Source organism: Buceros rhinoceros, unplaced genomic scaffold (assembly GCF_000710305.1).
Source record: "Buceros rhinoceros silvestris isolate BGI_N320 unplaced genomic scaffold, ASM71030v1 scaffold3952, whole genome shotgun sequence".
NCBI lineage: Eukaryota > Metazoa > Chordata > Aves > Bucerotiformes > Bucerotidae > Buceros > Buceros rhinoceros.
In genome coordinates, this window is record NW_010396991.1 from 494 (window position 1) to 12,749 (window position 12,256).

The window sequence follows — 12,256 nt, forward strand, 5'->3', positions numbered from 1 at the left end:
AGGCTTGTGGGAACGTGCTGGCAGGTGCAGGATGATCCATCTGGCAGTCTTTCAGAGAGGGCAGTTTCTAGCTTGCTCAGCCCACTTTGCCCTGGCATGATCTGCTGTAGGTCTTAAAAGCTCTCTTTAATGTGGAGCTGAAGAACTGAGACTGTCTCCTAGGGAAGACAGTGGCATCAAGCTTTAACTTTTGAGTTGAGGTAATTCTCTTCAACTTCTGGCACAAAGCAGAGGTGTTGAATTTAGGATAGGCAAATATGAGACCTTTGGAACAAGGATACCTTCTGCCCTGGAGGTAGATGGGCTTCAGGCATCTGCACAAAAACCTCCTCTGGTGGTGACTTACTGCACCTGTGGGCACAGTTCCCGGGGTTTCGTGTCCTTTGTAGGAAGTGTTGGGACCTGGTGCCTTACGGCTCTATTTGCAACTTCATTCCCACTGCCCATTTTTGAGTCGAAAATTTGGTGTAATGGCACTACTGCGCTTCTCGTGGTGCTTATCTTCTCTGCACAGGGGTAACCATTTACAAATGTGTGACAGATCTTCATTTTTTGATAAAAATATGAGCTGATCACCTCTCTCTTGTAACTTGACTAAGTGTATGTATTCAGATATAGGTAAGAGCAGGTTGCTCTGTTTTTTTGCAATCCTGATAAGGAAACTGTGCTCCAAGTAGTCTGTTTTGGGTGATACTACACACTAGCCCTTTGCTGCATGACTGAGCAGTGGCATGGCACTTGCTTGAGTTCTTGTGGCTGCAGTGGTGTCTGTCTTGTTGAGAGTGTGTAATCCAGTTTGGAGACCAGTATAGCTTTAGAACTCTGGTGTCTGCTTGTTTCAGCATTTTTGTCTTTTGAAAAAGTAACCAGTAGTTTGGGCAACAGAGAAGCTTGGCTTGTGATCTGCTCCCCCTGCTCTACCATGGAGCAGCAGCAGATACACTGCTTAATTTCATTTCAGGGGTGATACCAGTTTAAAAAAAAAAACTAAAATCACTTTGGTGAAATCACGTTTCCAATTACTCTGCTGGCAGAAAGTTAATGTTGAAGAGATAAGAATTAAAACTGCAAAAGGGTGAAATGTGATAGTGAGAAGTAAAAAGATAAAAAGCATCACTTTTGGCTGGGCACAAATCCTTTTCCTCTGGTTGCGTGTGGGTTTCTCCTGCCATTCTTCAGGCTGTCTTCCAAGAGTCTTGGATAATTACTGTCAAAGGCAGCCTTGTCTGTGGAAGGCATACTGAGGAGTGTGTGTTTGGTTTCTCATTCTCCTGACTGGATTCTTGTTGACTTGTAGGTGTACTGGATTCATCTTCCAGAAAGTTGGAAAGCTGGCAGCGACAGCAGTTGGAGGTGGCTTTTTCCTGCTTCAGGTGTGTATGAACCATGATCAGGCTTTCCAAGAACTGCATTTATGGAATCAAAGGGCTGTCTAGTGATCATTACCTGTTGGAACATGTGAGGCCAGTTTCCTGCTCTGCCAGGAGGTCTGTGTTGTTGTGGGTGTCAAGGGTGTGTGTTCCCCAGGGTACATAGATGCAGCAGCAAAGCGGGATCAGTGTGTGTGAACTTAAGGTTTGCCACAAGGTACCGAGTGATTAGGATCTGCTAACAAAGAGCAGGCCAAAGGCGTGTGGATGCTGTTACTGCAGGGTCGCCTGAATGAAGCAGGAGGCAGCCTTCAGGTGCAGCAAACCACGTTGCTGCCACCGGACTGTCTGGTCAGAACTGGCTCCTGAACGTAGTCCTGTGCTTGTGGAGATGGTGTCCCTGGAGAAACGGCCATGGATGTCAAGAGGGGTTTGTCTTTGATATGCTTCCTGTCAGCCAGGCTGCTTGAGGAGTCATGCCAGCACAGAGGGAGCTCTCCCTAAACAATTGGGAAGAACAGAGAAACAGAGGTCGGTCTCTGTTCTCAACCATTTCTCCTGGTTTTCAAGAATCCTGAAACTGAGGGGAGCTGTTTAGCACTCAGGCCTGGCTCAGCAGTTTTACTTGTTTGTTTCTCAGGAGCTGTCCTGTGTGTAACTCCTTCTCCCTGCTCTTCTGGCTCTGCTTGTTGTGCTGAAAGCCACAAGCTTGCTCTGGGCAGGGAGAGTTTCACTGCTGAACATCCTGACCAGATGAAATACTTGGAGAGCAAAAGACTGTTAGTAGCTGTGTCCATCCACAGCAGCTGGAGAGCTGCAGAGAGTCTCGACAGTATACGTGGTGTTTGTGAGGGGGCGGTGATGCCAGCTTTACAGTGGGAAGAGAGGCTGAAACGGGGTAAGCTGTAACGTGCGCCCAGGTGTTTGGTGATTGCTGTAGGAAACAGCTATTGCAGGACAATTAGTACAGCTACAGGGGTGGTTCTTTGTCCACTTTTTAAGCTAGTGTGCTCGTCCTCTCAGCTTGCTGGACCAGTGTGTGAGAGGTGGTGGTGGTGAAGGGTGTCTGTTTAGCCATCGTCGTGCAGGATTTTACTCCAGAAGCTTTCTTTCCATCTCTCAAAACTCTAGGTTGCAAACCACACAGGATACATCAAAGTGGACTGGAAGCTAGTGGAACGGGACGTGAACAAAGCCAAGCAGCAGCTGAAATTTCACAGCGGTGGTAGCAAAATGTCTCCAGAAGTGAAAAGCAGAGTGGATGAGGTGAGACAACCCTCCCAGAACGTATGCAGGTGCTTAGCTGGAGGGACAGCAGAAAACAAGACTGACGCTCTTATGGATCTTCTGTTGTGCAAATACAAGGAGGGAACACTTGTATGACAGCAAAACTGGAGACGTAGCAAAGGCAGTGGATGTTGTTTAGCTAGACTTTACTAAAGCCTTTGACACATTTCCCACAGCATTCTCCTGGAGAAGCTGGCTGCTTAGGCTTGAGAGGGCATACTCTTTGCTAGGTAGAAAAAAAAAAAAAACTGGCTGGATGGCCAGGCCCAGAGAGTGGTGCTGAATGGAGTTAAATCCAGTTAGTGGCTGGTCACCAGTGGTGTCCCCCGGGCTCAGTATTGGGGCCAGTTCTCTTTTAACATCTTTATCAATGACCTGGATGAGGGGATCGAGTGCACCCTCAGTAAGTTTGCAGAGGACACCAAGTTAGGTGAGAGTGTCGATCTGCTTGAGGGTAGGGAGGCTCTACAGAGGGATCTGGACAGGCTGGATCAATGGGCTGAGGCTGATTGTATGAGGTTCAACAAGGCCGAGTGTCGGGTCCTGCACTTGCGTCACAACAACCCCCTGCAATGCTACAGGCTTGGGGAGAGGTGGCTGGAAACTGCCCAGCAGAAAATGACCTGGGGCTGCTGGTCAACAGCAGCTGAACAGGAGCCAGCAGTGTTGCCAGGTGGCCAAGAAGGCCAATGGCATCCTGGCTTGTATCAGCATTGGTGTGGCCAGCAGGAGCAGGGAAGTGATTGTCCCCCTGTACTCAGCACCGGTGAGGCCACACCTTGAGTCCAGAGTCCTGTGTCCAGTTTTGGGCCCCTCACTCCAATAATGACAGTCGAATGCTGGAGTGTGTCCAGAGAAGGGCAACAAAGCTCGTGAAGGGTTAGAGCACAAGCCCTATGAGGAGTGGCTGTGAAACTAGGGTTGTTTACTCTGGAGAAAGGGGTGCTCAGGGGAGACGTTATTGCTGTCTACAACTACCTGAAAGGAGGATGTAGTGAGGTGGGTGTTGGCTTCCGAAGTAAGAAGTTCAAGTTGCTCCAGGGGAGGTTTAGAGTGGATATTAGAAAAAAATTCTTTCAGAAAGGGTTGTGAAGCACTGGAACAGGCTGTCCAGGAAAGTGGTGGAGTCCCCATCCCTGGAAGTATTTAAAAGATCTGTAGATTGATGCTGAGGGATATGGTTTAGTGTTGGACGTCACAGTGCTGGGTTAACAGTTGGACTTAATGATCTTAAAGGGCTTTTCCAACCTAAATGATTCTGTTGTGATTCTGTTATTCCATCTATGCATATTTGAGACAGCCAGGTTGGTTTCTAGGGAAGACACCAGCTCACCATGTGATGCTGCGAATTCCTTAGGGTTGGAAGAAAACACACTGGAGTTGTGGGGAGAAGTGTCTCTTCAACCTGACTAGAAAATCTGAGCAGATCTGGCAGCAGAGCGGCCTAGTGCCCTGGACTCTGCTGTCCCCTGGTCTGGCACACAGAGTCAGCGGCCCTTTCTGTCTGGGCTGTAAGCTCTGTAAGAGCTAGAATGCTCTAAGGTTGTAAGAGTGCTCTGGAGCACGTAGGCTTGGACTGCGTCTCTTGGAGCATCTGGGCTGCACGGGGGCTGTGTCAGTTCGGGAGGTGTGCATGCAGTGGGCAGATTAGGGAGGATAGGTCATTAGGGAGGATACTTTCCAGACCTGAGCACTGGCTTCTCTGCAGGCATCACCCACCTTGGAGAACAGCCTGAAGGATGTCTTCGTATGGGGAGGGTGGGTGAGTGACCTGCTGTTGTTGAATGCTGTTGGCTCTTCTCTCCCCTGCTTAGGTGATCATATTTCTGAAGAAGAATGTTATCCTGACTGGAGGGTTTGCTGGAGGATTCCTGCTCGGAATGTCATCCTAGAAACTGCACTCGACTCTCCCTTCATGCCCAGCCTCCTCTGCCCTCCACTGCTGTTCTCTTTCACTTAGAAGACAAAGGATGTTGCTGACAGGCTAGTCCCTTCTGCTCACGGTTTCCAATCCTTACAACGCTGCTTCTGATATCCAACTTTTTCCTCTGTTTGGGCTGCTAAGGTGCTGGGATTTGTCTGAAAGCTTTTATTACTCCTGGAGTATCATTGTGATTCCTTTCCCCACCAAATATGTCCAGTCCCAGTTTTTCTGAGGAGATGCAGCCTCGTAAATACGTAGTGTCAGAGAAGTCTCTTAAGTGTGCTTCTTCCCGGGTGCTCAGAGCTATGACTTTTACATTTGTCTGCCAGTATACATGTACAACAGCTGTCGACTGTTCACTGCTATTTAGCTTGTACTTCCTCTGCCCCAGTACCTGGAGAGCCTGTGCTTCCTTCTGCACAGAGACGGTGTTGTGCAATCCAAAATGTGCTTGGCTATTGTGGGCTGGATGCAGAAGTGTCGGGACAAACTGGATGAGTTGATAAGGAACAAGTTCATGCTGTATGTGGCGCTGGGTGTTCTCCTGTCCTCCCCCTGACATTGCTCTGCACCTATATAGCTGTTTGGCTTCTCCTCTGCTGTTATTTTTACCCCTTACTGGAACTGCAGCACTGTTGATGGAAACTGAGCACCGTGGGTGACTCTTCGTCATGTGCTATGAAAGTCATCAAGCTTCCTTCCATCAAGCTGTCCTGTAGAGTGCCTTTCTGGCTGGCAGGCTGAGTGCTCAGGCTTTGAAATGTGCTGAGGCGCGCTCTTGTGGTGGGCAGGCTTCCAGCATGCTCGGCCTGTTTGTGTTAGGCTAGAGGTGGAGGCTGTGTGCGTTTCAGCTTCGCCGCTTACTGTCAGTCACCTTGGAACTCAGACTGGTGTTTCTAGGTCTACTGTGACCACTTCTGGCCGCTGTGGTGAACCCAGGGGGTTCCTGTGGGACAGGATTGTGGACAGGAAAGGCATCCCTGTTCAGGGTACATTGTACTGGTCTAGCATCCCTGTTGGCAGCTGTACTGGAGTGGTGGCAAGGGAGGCAGTGAAATCTGGAGTATGGTCCTTTGCCTGCCTCTGCAGAGCACAAACTCCATCTCCTCAGTCTCTGCAAGCAACTGAAATGACAAAACTGCTGGGAAAACCATGTTGTGCTCTTGTTGGAGTGACTCATTTCCATACTTCCTGCCTTGGTTATGTTCCTGTCTTCTTTGCATTTGCAATTTCCACAAAAAAAAATCCCCCAAACCTTCCATCAGCTCAGCCCTTCTTTGGGCTGCCTCATCACCTGCAGGAGATCTTAGAGGTGTTCTCCATTGGCTGTGCTGGGCTGGCATTACCGCTTTTCAGAGTGTGGGGACTTGCATGATAGTGTGATGTCCTCCAGCAGGTACGTGTAGGTGTTTTGCCAAGATTGTTATTTATTTTTATATGAAAGTCAGACCATCCTTCAGTGGGAAACATGCTGGGGAATGATGACGTGCATGGATGATTGGGATGCAGCACCTGTCTCAGCAGCTGCACCCCATCTCCAGTGCTGTGTAACGCCCTTCTGATCATCATCTGCTGCTCGCAGCATGGCTAGAAATGGGGAGCTTCCCCTGAGAGCTGCCGGAAGAGCTGGAATGGTGGCCTCTTCCACCAGAGGTTTTGGGATGAGCATTTGCAGTTGTTAACTTTGTTTCATCTGTTTTGATTGAAGTGTCAGTGTAGCAATGCATTGATTTAGCTGAGGTTTTCCTACCTTCAGGACCCGAAAAGAGGCTTCAGGTAATCAGAAAACAGAAGCTGATATCTTTGCTCGGGTTCTGCTGTACGTGTCCAAGGAGAATGAATGCTTGAGCAGCTGGGCTCGAGTCCTTTTAATGATGGTGCTCCTCAAAGCCATCCGTGATTACAGAAGTGATGTGTTGCAGCTAATAGGTCTTCAGTAAACTGATGTTTGGGACTGTAGTGATGATGGTGGTGGGTGGGTTTTTTTGCAGGGACACTGCAGGGTGGAGTGTGCATGAACTGATACATTTGTATTGCAAGGTGCCTCTTGTTTCTGTAGGAGAACAGCACTGCTGCCTCTCTGCCTGGTGTGCTGCGTAACACAGCGTATTCTGAGATGCAGTAACCTCCACAAAGCTCTCTCCAATGACAAAGCTCAAAGAAAACCATTAACAGATTTTAGGGGTGTTTTTCAGGCTCCAATAAGTCATTATTTCTGCCCAGCCCCAGGGAAGGGTATACTGAGTTCTGCTCCACGAGGTCCTCACTTTCTGCTATGGAGAGGAATGGGCCAGAGAGGGAGCTAAAATGCCTCAATTGCTGCTGGTACAGGAAGCAAATGACAAATCCGTGTTGAATTTGATGTGAGTGCAGGCAGGGAGTGGACAGGGACATAGGAATCTGGCAAATCTTCCTGCTGTGCCAGTGTCAAGCTTGCGACTGGCACTGTTTGAAGCTGTGGGCCCATACTGGAAGCTTTGATGCTGAATCAGCCCCTGTGGGGATGCATTTTCATTGTTGCAGGTGCCAAGATGAGGTATTTCCCTCCTCTCCCTGCCCCTGCTCCTTTCAGTCATTTCAACAACGTCTAGCATCTGTTCCAGTATGAGGTGGTTTAAAACACACTAGGCTTTTAAAAGTGTTTTTATATATTTCATGTAAATGCTCGTTGAAGTGATATTTTATTAAACGATTTTGCTCTAAATAACTTACCTGTGTGAGGTCTGTTGACTTCTTGGGAACCAGCGTGGCTTTGTCTTACCCTTTGTATTGCGTTTGACTCATGTTACAGTCAGTCTGGTAGTGTGAGGCCACCAGTCTTCCTTCTTTTTTGCAGGTAACCATGGGCTGCCTTAAAGAAATCCTCTCTCCTTGATGATCCTGGCACCAATCATCCATGTTCCCAGTAGGTGGGATGCTTCTAGGGCAGGAGGTTGTTATATCAGGAAAAATTTCTTTACAGAAGGGATTGTGAAGCACTGGAACAGGCTGCCCAGGGCAGTGGTGGGGTCCCCATCCCTAGAAGTATTTGGAAGATACCCAGTGTAGATGTGGTGCTGAGGGACCCTGGCAGTGCAGGGGGAGTGGCTGGACTTGATGATAGTAAAGGTCTCTTCCAGCCAAAATGACTGTGATTCTGCTGCCAAATTCTGCTGCTGAAGTCTTGCTTCAGAGCCTACCTGCTGAGCAAGCTTGTTGCACCTGAGCAGAGATGAGCGTGGAGATGAGACTTTTCTTTAGGTACAACAGTAGCCTAAATATTTATCATCTGTTAGTGACTTTTCACTGTTCCTGCTCAGGCAGGGCAAAAGGGGAAAAGTGAGCTGCTTATCGAGTGTTTGAGCTGCTTCACAACGTTGTCATCACTTTCCCCTGCTTTTCAAGAATATTAACCCCCCTATTTTGTCTTAAGTTGTGGTTGGTTTTTTTTTTGGGGGTGGCAGCAGGGTGTGAGGGGAAGGCTAGCCCTGAATTATTCTGATCTTAAGCCCTGGTTATAAAAATATCGAGCAGCTTCTATTTAAACATGATGATATCACATGTAGCTCTGGACTGTGGAAAGCAGCCTGGCTTTCAGCTATGTTGAATTCTCAATAAACAACCAAACTGAGACTACCATTTGTTCCAGTCATTTATTTTGTATCACGGTACTTCGGAGCAGTGAATACAGAGGGTTTGCTCTTCTAGGCTTCAGTACACTCAGATATTGAGCCTAGACTACAGTGGTCTGTTTATTGAAGCTGTAGTTCATAAGTAAGTTGTACTTGGTCACAGCACAAAAGTCCTTTACGGCTAGATCTAATGACAAGAGTTAGGGGGCCTAGTGGGTTCAAAGTCTGGTATTTAGGTGCCTAGGCCCTGTAATGGACTTGGCACCCACTGAGGTGCCTGGACTTCTGCTACAGGGAACAGAGACTTAAGCAGCTCTGAAGGGTGACGCAGGAACCTGGCTACCAAGCTCTTTCTACAGGTCACAGGAAATTCTGCTGCGTGGGTGAGAGCTGTTAAAAAGCAATCTCTCCCTCGGGTCCAGACACAGCCAGCTCGTGAGTGAGTCTGGAATGCTGTGTTCAGAGAAGGTGCTTACAACTGCCTGTTCAGTAAGCAGCACCTAGATCAGTTCTTGGATCTAGCCCAGGGCTTTGTGACAGGCCTCTGGGTGCCAGGGGGCTGAACAATGCTGAGTTTGTAACATATTGCTTAAAGGTGCTCAATTATACATAAATTAATAAATTTTCTATCAACAGTCAGATCTTTCAATTAATATTGCTTTAAAAAATCCTATTCCTGTAGCAATCCCTGAAATAATGTTACTGTAACATCTTTGTCATGCAAATAGCAGCGTGTAGGCAATTCAAATATAAAGTAACCAAAAGTCTGTCCAGTGGGAAAGTGAGGCACTTAGGCAAAGTAACTTGTAGTCACGCGTAATCTCTGCAAGACCTAGGAACAATCCCCAGATCTGACTCCCATTCTTAGGCTTGAACCACTGGACAGGCAAATGTCGCCTGGAACTACTGCGTGATGGCAGTAATACCTTTGCTGTGTCGAGATGGGCTTGTTTCACGTGTCATGCTTAATCTCACTCTTCTGAACTCACTTCTTGTACCTCTCACTCCAGAAGCCAGAATAACTTGGTTCCAGTTCTCCATTTTGAGAGCAAGGATGGATTAGAACAAGGGAAGCATTCTAAAGACATCAAGTTGACTTCACAGACACAGGTGCAATGCAAAGACAATGATGTTTTGGTACAGAAAATAAAGTCTGTTGACCAGGCCATCTGTTGGTACTGCATTATACTTTTTGGTGTGCCAGATAGTGTGTTCTAGGAGGTGTCTGGCTTTCCTGAAAGTCTAAAGAAGGCTTGAAAAAACACATGGAAGCTCTGCAGGTGAGTCTGTGCTCTGGCACCTGCTGGAGCTGCATTGTGTTACTGGGGTGGTGTCCGAATTCCTTCTGAAGTCGCCTTAAACTTTTCTCTATTTCTTTCTTCTTTCTCAAACCCTGAGCAGCAGATGGATCTGCCCTTGGGGTACCGAGCACAGCACTTCCGCATCTCCTGAAGCACGGTTTCACACTTAGACTCCATGTAGTTGTTCGCTGGAAAATAAGAAGGAGACACTAAGTCTGCAGAGGGGAACAGGTTTTGTCCCCAGAGGGGACACATCTAGCCCAGCCCTGGAGCTTCTGGGCAGCAAAAGCAAGAGATGTTTACAAGCATTTAATCACTTTCTCTGCTCTACAAAAATACCTCTTTAGTTTCAGCTATCTAAAGCCTTGCAAAGGCATCCTTGCTGTTGTGGATGGGAGCATCTTCAGATCCCCAGTTTTGTAAATATTACATCTCACTACAGTAAGAATGAGGTTTCCCTTGTTGCTGCCCTTCAATCCTTACTTTTGTTAGCTTGTGTGCTTTTAAGCTGGATCTGGTCTTAGACCCAGCTGCCATGTCACTGTAAGGTTTACAGCTGAGTGTAAATGTGAGAGCATGCAAAGAGGACTTGGTATAAACAAGGACACCTGCACACTAAGCACTGTGGCATTTGTAAAACGAAGGGGTCAGGGAGCATGACTGCCCACCACCTGCTGGTGGCCTGTTGTGGGCAAGCTGTAGCTGTGCAGCATGACAAGCAGACAGCGTGATGCAAGAACACTTAGCCAGGTGCAGCAGCTGAAGCCAACTGCACAGAGCCAGTGATACCACCACCTTCCACAAAAAGGTCCTCGCTCTAGCTCAGGCGGTCCCTTAGCCACAGTTATTTGACCTCCTCTCACTTTCCTTCCTAGGTTTCTTCCTAGGACACTGGCAGAGCTGGGACATGGGGCGAAATGAGCTCCTAGTCTGACCTGGGATGACTGGGCTCACACCTTTGTGCACAGCACAGGTAGGACCACCTCTGTACTTTCTCCATATTGCATTTGCTTCAGGCTCGGGGAGATTTCACTGCACCAGCAGGTTCAGGCACTGTAGGACACAGGTGGTTTGTCCAGCATCCTTTCTGCTCTAGTGCTTTGCTGGCTGCCCCTGTCAGCTGAGGTGGCAAAGCCACAGTGCTCTGCAGGGCTGGCCACCAGGCTCTTGCAGAGAAGCCCCGCGGCTATGTGATCAGGCCAAGTCTGTGGCTGGAATTAGTAACCACCTGCCTGTCTGTGTAGAAGCACCGGGTGTGCAGAGCTACCCGCTCTGCCTTGGATGAGCTACGCAACCACTACACAGCACTCACCCCCTCCTCCCCCGCATTAATTTTTAAAAGACTAAAAGAAGGAAGAGCAACCATGAGACAAACACAGCACCCACTGGAGAGCCAAGAAAGCACCTCGAATGCCTTCTGGTTAATGAGCAAGCCAGCCCTCTGCTTGCTGGGCAACCCCTAACTGGGTTGGTCAGTGACCTATAACACAAGCACAGAGATCACTCCTGAGAAAAAGGTCATGATGATGTTACTGCTTTGTGCGAGCTATCAGCCTAGGAGGCACGGCAGGCCCTTGGGAGAGGAGAGCCAAGCCATAACTTGCTGCTTATGAATGTTCCAAGGCTCCCCTAATTGTTCCTCTGCCTGTGCAGGTTTGTTTCTAAAACTACAGCTACATGCAGGCACACCTTCCTGTCTGTGAGGGATGAACTCCTGAAAAGCACAACAGTTATCCATAGCATGGATAGCAAAACACAAACGAGATTTGCAGTGGGCATTCAGTCTCGCAGAGGAAGCAGGCAAGATCCTTTCGGAACAATGACCCACTACAAAACCAGCCTTTGAACAGACAGCATCTCCCAAAGGTCCTGCTTCTGTCTCCCATCCTCCGCACTGCCTACACTGTCTCCGCATATTTGTCAGTTAAGGCTCTGTATAACTCTTCTATCACATTAATTCGTACAGGTAAAAACTGCTTTGCTGTCTTCAGTTGTGCAACTCGGACAACTCCACAGCACGGTAACACACCCCCACCAGCAGCACTCCAAATAGCTAGAGCAGCTGTGGTCAGCGGAGTGTGCGTACAGCAGAGCCAAAGAGCTTCTTTGCTGACACTTCACCATTCAGAGCAAACCTGGACACAAACCTACACGGGTAAAACACTTGGATTAACTTCCGTGAATAAAAAGAATGTTGTCACAGATGAGACCAAAACATTGAGCGTGAGCATTTACCATGGGGAGAGAAGGCAGCACTTCACGGGAGAGTGCTCCAAACCGTGAAGAGAGTATAAGGTAGTATCCAGATAAATGTTGGTGACAGGTAGTGGGGGTTGTTTGAGCCCTTCCTTTGAGCTGAACACAGCTTCTAAAAAACAATCCCGGGAAAAGCAGACGTCTACCAGTAAGTGTTACTTTTCCCTACTTTTTCCCGGATGTTTGTCTTCCTACGATCCTCCCCAGCCACTGGGGTCGTTGTGTTATCTGCACAGATCGCACTCGCTTTTCCCTGCAGCTTGCAAAGCCATCCCTCTAGGTCCTCAGCAGGACCCCCTCCTCCCTTCCTGCTGTATTTTAGCTACCCTGCTTGTCTGCAAATAAATTAAAGGCAGTAGTGAGCTGCTGTGGAACTGGCCTGGCTAATTTTAGCTGTGGCGTCACTAGCCTCCTGCCTTGTCGTCCCTGGGCTGATACCGTGATTTATTCTTACATAAAGCTCAGACCATGCTGACTAAGGGCTCCACCAGGTAAGTCAGGAAGAAC

General features: G+C 48.3%; 2 protein-coding genes across 2 annotated transcripts in view; one reads left to right on the plus strand and one right to left on the minus strand.

Annotated features, from left to right (window-relative positions):
- The window catches only part of LOC104502135 (FUN14 domain-containing protein 2-like), a gene marked incomplete at its 5' end in the record, with an annotated part of 5,042 nt that extends 352 nt beyond the window's left edge, over positions 1 to 4,690 (plus strand). The window contains 3 exons of the mRNA XM_010146061.1: positions 1,298 to 1,373; positions 2,502 to 2,636; positions 4,472 to 4,690. Of these exons, the coding sequence (XP_010144363.1) occupies positions 1,298 to 1,373; positions 2,502 to 2,636; positions 4,472 to 4,549 (289 nt within the window). The remainder of the gene's footprint in view (positions 1 to 1,297; positions 1,374 to 2,501; positions 2,637 to 4,471) is intronic.
- Positions 4,691 to 9,511: 4,821 nt separating this feature from the next.
- Positions 9,512 to 12,256, minus strand: part of CMC4 (C-x(9)-C motif containing 4) — a 3,596-nt gene continuing 851 nt past the window's right edge. Inside the window, exon 2 of the mRNA XM_010146059.1 lies at positions 9,512 to 9,681. Coding sequence (XP_010144361.1) covers positions 9,512 to 9,681 — 170 coding nt within the window. The remainder of the gene's footprint in view (positions 9,682 to 12,256) is intronic.